The sequence below is a fragment of the Syngnathus typhle genome, linkage group LG17 (assembly GCF_033458585.1).
Source record: "Syngnathus typhle isolate RoL2023-S1 ecotype Sweden linkage group LG17, RoL_Styp_1.0, whole genome shotgun sequence".
NCBI classification, from domain to species: domain Eukaryota; kingdom Metazoa; phylum Chordata; class Actinopteri; order Syngnathiformes; family Syngnathidae; genus Syngnathus; species Syngnathus typhle.
In genome coordinates this window covers 2230029-2235718 of record NC_083754.1, presented here as the reverse complement: position 1 = coordinate 2235718, position 5690 = coordinate 2230029, and the positions used below count along the sequence as shown (strand labels likewise).

Here is a 5690-nt window from a genome sequence, read left to right as displayed (position 1 = left end):
CGTGACCAGTCTGTTGCGGCTAAAAATAGACGCCGTCGAAACGAATAGGAACCGACAGACAACAGCAGACAGAAAAGCCACACCGTATTTATTATCATAAAAAAATAAAGTGGTTGTTGATCAGTTACTGATTACATCCACTGACGTCACTATTCGCTTTTACGGGATCTTTACCCTCCCCTAAACTTTTTTTGTTTTCCAGTATTGCAACTGCGTCTGCGACCTATATATCCCATTGTAATGATTTCCTTAAATTTGTGCAAAATAATTGCAATTTTCTATATTTTTAAATTTCTAATTTGTCGTAAAATAGCCAAGGTGGCCGCTGTCATGAGTACCGATATCATGAAATTGGGCTGGTATCGGCATCGATACCTGATATCGATACTCACCCATCCGTCATTACAATCCCCTGTATTAAAGCTAAATCATCAACACTATGCAACTGTCCAAATATTTATTAACCTAAATATACACACAACTCAATCTTGTGGTATTTACTAAAAAGAATGAGAAGAATAGAGGAATTACAGAGGGGTGACAGAAAATGAAAGTGAAAATGGAAAAATATGGAGAAAGACAGAGATGGGCATACATGTGAAAATAGAGGGGAGAAAAAATGCCAGGAAGTAAGAGAAAGAAAAGACTGAGTATGCAAGTGAGCGACAGAGGATGGAACAATTGTGAGGAATGATGGATGAAGAGGACCGTGGAAGAACTGCAGTAGAGGAGAGGGAGATCAAGAACAGAGAGCGCTGTGGAGGTGGAAAAAAAGGAAGGGGGAGCGCAAGAGACAGAAATAGAGAGAGAGAAGGAAAGAGCTATTCTGGTAATGATGTTGTTGCCATGGAGATGCTTTTCCCCAGTCAGACTACTCCACAGGTGCCTTGTGGGGATTTTTTTAAAGGACGTCCCTGATTGGCGGTGATCTGTAGAACATAGGGCTATTGATTGGTTGACTGAAGGGAAGGGCAAAGGTCATCCCTTGCATGCCATTACCCTTCAAATGCGTTTGCCTTCTGGTGACTCCTCACTGTGCAACAGTAGGAAGCAAATGACAGAAACAGGAGAAAAAAAAAAAAGCTGAAACAAAAAAAAAAAAATTATGAATGTGGAAAAAAAGGAGAAAACACTGGGAAAAAATGTGGAGGAGGAACAAGTAGAAGAAATATGTTTATTACCACCCCTGGAAAAAAGATGAAGGTGAAAAAAAATATACTTCCCTTACACAATTCGAGACTTATTTACAAACTCTTCCAATGTTTTAGAGCGCATAAGCGCCAAGTTGTAACATCTGCTACATTAGTAACAGCACCATCACCATTCCTAACCCACTCAGGTGAAAATATGTACAGTCATACTGCAGACACTTTAAGTCCTCATTATTGCACTGCAAAGATGTTGACGGTAAAATGGATCCATTGGTACCATTCGGAGTTATTGGACAATAAAAGAGAAAAGATGCACGCGCACACACACACACTGCAACGAAATTGTATTTGAAGCAGTGGTGAGTCAGACCTCTGACTCACAGGAGAAATCAAAAAGGTCAAACGGAAAAAAAAGTTATTCAAGATAGCCCTGACAAACTCAGTCTAACTTGCAAATGAATTTACCTGTGGGAGTCTTTTTTTTTTTGTTTAATTTGCATGCAACGTACCCAAAAGTTATGATCCAACTTCTGAATATTTAAAGTTTATGTAAAAGTTTTCCGTGCTCCTTTGCAGCAATTAAGCTCAAAGTAAGCTTAGCCTGCAGCGCCATTAACTGGAGAAAAAGGGATACTGCAAGTGTGCGCAGTTCCAGAGTTTATCAACACCCAGATAAGCAGACTACGTGCAATGCTGGTATCAAACCTTGGGCCCGGGGGGCAGATGCGGCCCCTACATTATTTTCTGTGGCCTATTCTGCCTTTGCCATACGTAGAAGAACAAATACTACAAACAAAATACAAATTACTTTTCAGGCCATCTTTGTTGTTTGAATGACTGACACAGGATGAAAATCGATTGGAGGTAAATGCAAAAAGCATCGGAGACACGCACACTGAATTGCATTGGATTATTGAGGGTGCAAAATGGATGCATTAGGTGTCATACGCAATAATGGTCTTTAGTTGAATTTTAATAATACGGTAATCATAAAAGGTAACATTAAATAGACTGCTATAATTTACTGTCACACCCAGCCACGCTTTTCTTCCTCTTGACCGCTCGCTCTCCTCTGGCGTTGTCAAGGTAACCAACCCTTTACGTTTGAGCTTAGTCATCAATCCAGACTGTCGCCATCGCATGCGACTTCTCCATTAAATTATATATGTATCTATTTTCACATTTTCTTTTTAGATTCAATATAACACTGCAATAATTCCCATATGCAGAAACGCGCAATGTTAGGTTTATTATTTCCTTATTAGTCACGTGGGTTGGGTCTGTTTCGAAAGACCGGAGCGCACCACATGAGGGAGGAGAAAGGCGGATGAAAAACAAATTATAAAAAAAAAAGGAGGAAAGCGGATGTATAAATCCACACCCTGCGACTTTGCAAAAACAACAGCACCCATTGCAGAACTACGACGCAGTAAGTATTCATATCGACCAACTTATTTGCAGAGATGTATACTTCACGGACAGGATAAAACCGATCGAAGGATATTGTCCATCACAATATCGGAACAGGTGTTATAAAAAGAACCATCCGTGTGTTTGACAGCTGGCGTCCTCATTCAAACTTTTCTATGTTATCCTCACTGTTAAATCCTACGAGTGTTAAAACATGTAATCTTGTGCACCCTCATCGGATTGTTGCGATCGTAATACCATTTAAATGCATAATCGGCTCACATTGAACACACAAAAAGTTGCAAGCATAAAACCTTTACTTGCTTTCAATCAATTCCTTGACGACTATGACTCACCTTTCCCATATGTATCAGTTTGCCGTAACCCTGTCAAAATATATTGCTATAAATTCATATTTATTAAGAAATATACTCAAGTGCAGTATTAATATATAATGTACCTTTGGCTTGAAAGAAAAGCGTGGAGAGTGTCTGTCAGAGAAATGTTCAGGTGCAGTCAGTGAATATCATTGTTAACATAAGTAAATGTGATAAATATACAAAAGCAAATGGAAAAAAAAATGTTACATCATTGCATTTGTTGGTTTTGTAACGAGAGATCTGTTTACTTTGATGGGCTAACCTTATTTACGTCATAATTTAATATGGCAGATCGCAAATAGCAGACCTCCAGGCGAAACATGTGAAGATGTAATATTCTCTGTCTGTGTGTCCCAGATCATGGAGGATTCTTCTGCTCCACGCTCTGCTCGCACCACATTTGGATGGCTGGTAGGAGCCTCGCAGCTTCTGGGTGTGACGTCAGTAGTGCTAGCTGGCGTGTGGATGGGTCACTACCACGGAGGCTTTGCGTGGGATGGCTCCGACCAGGAGTTCAACCTTCACCCTCTGTGCATGATTCTGGGCATGGTCTTCTTACAGGGAGATGGTGAGCAGTCCGTAGATGTTATACCGAAAATATTAAATGAAGGATTATTATCGTTCAAAAATTGTGTCAAGTAAAAGCAGGTTTTTACAGGTTTGATGAAGAAGGCATGCTCACACAAATGACAAAAATAAAATGACTAACATTAATACTAGACCATAAAACACAACATTTTGTCCCAAGACTGTTTAAATTGGACAAACATTGACATTTATGGAAGGAATATTAGTTTGTGTAACATTCCAAACAATTTGTTTTTACTTGAGGGGGGCAATAAAATTTCCAACAGCAAGACTTCAAATATTTCGTTGAATTGCCCAACTTCAAATGTTATTGTTGCCTTGAAATTTTGCATTCACCTATTTTTAGTGTCGTCAGTGTATGCAAGTGTTATTGACTATGTTGACTTATTGAAAGCGATCGAAACATCAAATAAAAAGCCGATCGTTTTGGGTCAAGTCCTCTAACTGCAGGATGACTCATTTATATCTGTTTCGCTCTTTGTTTCCTGCAGCTCAGTGTACTTCTGCTAATATAGGTCTAACCACATTAGCTCACGGGACAGTTGTCAAAGCTAAATTGCATTAAAGTGATAACAGCAAAGGTCAGCTGGACATTAGTGAGATGTTCACAAGTGATCCAAACACCCTCGGGGGGGGGGCTCCGTGCTTACTTTCATTCTGGGATGGGAATTCACGACACCTAGGCGCACTCATGTGGTCATCGACAGAGTCATGTGCTCGTGGGCTCAGCCCAAATAACGAAAAAAAAATTTGCATTCAAAACTAATTGACGTTCAACTTTCGATCCACAGCCATCCTGGTGTATCGAGTGTTCCGTAATGAGGCAAAAAAGAACGTCAAGATGCTTCATGGCATCATTCACATGCTCGCCCTGATCGTCAGCATTGTCGGTAAGTTGGACGGAGAAGTGCACGTGTTTCTATTTTTCTCTACTCTCTGTTCTACGTGTGTGTGTTCAGGTATGGCGGCTGTGTTTGACAACCACCGAGCAGCCAAGTACCCAGATATGTACTCCTTGCACAGTTGGTGCGGCATGGCTACCATTGTCTTATTTAGCTTGCAGGTAGGCACACACACACACACACACACACACATTTATGCCAACGTGTACGTTTTGTCACATTTTTTCTATCCATTTCTCAACAGTGGGTCATGGGTTTGTCGTTCTTCCTGTTTCCCGTCGCGTCGTCATGGTTACGATCAGCGTACCTCCCCGTTCATGCGTTCTGTGGTCTGGTTCTGTTGGTTATGGCTATAGGGACCAGTTTGCTTGGTATCACAGAGAAACTTCTCTTCAGCATCATGTACGTCCGTATCTACTGTTTGTCAATTACATGCATCATTGTTTACCGTAATTTTCGGACTATAAGTCGCACCGGAGTATAAGTCGCACCAGCCATAAAATGCCCAGTGAAAAAAAACATATATATGTATACAAGTCGCTCCTGAGTATAAGTCGCCCCCCCACCCAAACTATGAAAAAAAACACGACTTATAGTCCGAAAATTACGGTACATCTGTAAAGTGTTTGTTGATATAAAATCAGGGATGGGCAAATGAAATGCTTGTTACTCTGTGGCTCAGGTCAACCTACTCGAGCTTTCCACCTGAAGGGATCATGGCCAACATTCTGGGCATCCTGCTCGCGTGTTTCGGGCTGCTGGTGTGCTACATTGTCACCAAGGAAGAATACAAGCGGCCACCGAACCCTGAGGAGGAGTCTTTGGCGGTCCACTTCAAGACCCTGACCGAAGGAAGCTCACCCACCATGCCTTAATTTATTCCCTAACTGCTCACTACAATTTGATTTGTTTGAGTAGTTCTCTTGATTTTACTCCTTTAATACTGCAAGATGGAATTAAATACTGACGTGGGCCACTTGGAAAAAAAATACAAGAGCTGTGATTATGCCCACTTTGGATTGAGACTGTCAAAGAAAATTTGTTTGCATTCGTGTGTTGTGCAAGTATGTTTTTCAATGTGCAACTTTGTCAACTGTGAAGGTATTTTAAGTATTAAGTGTATTATATTAAGTTAATGGTTTTGGGAGTGTGAGATATTTAGTAAATTAAATAATTGCAAAAAAAAAAAAAACAGTTTGCTTTTATTTGAGTGGTGGTAAAAATTGTTCATACCTTGTTGGAGATGGATGTCCAATATG

General features: G+C 40.4%; 1 protein-coding gene across 1 annotated transcript; it reads left to right on the top strand.

Annotated features, from left to right (window-relative positions):
• Window positions 1-2429: 2429 nt before the first annotated feature.
• On the top strand, window positions 2430-5606 carry LOC133170383 (transmembrane ascorbate-dependent reductase CYB561). Its single transcript, XM_061303272.1, has 6 exons — window positions 2430-2580; window positions 3299-3509; window positions 4321-4419; window positions 4489-4592; window positions 4676-4833; window positions 5114-5606. Exons 2-6 carry the CDS (start codon window positions 3302-3304, stop codon window positions 5304-5306), a joined length of 762 nt encoding a protein of 253 aa, XP_061159256.1. The 5' UTR covers window positions 2430-2580; window positions 3299-3301; the 3' UTR covers window positions 5307-5606.
• Window positions 5607-5690: the final 84 nt, after the last annotated feature.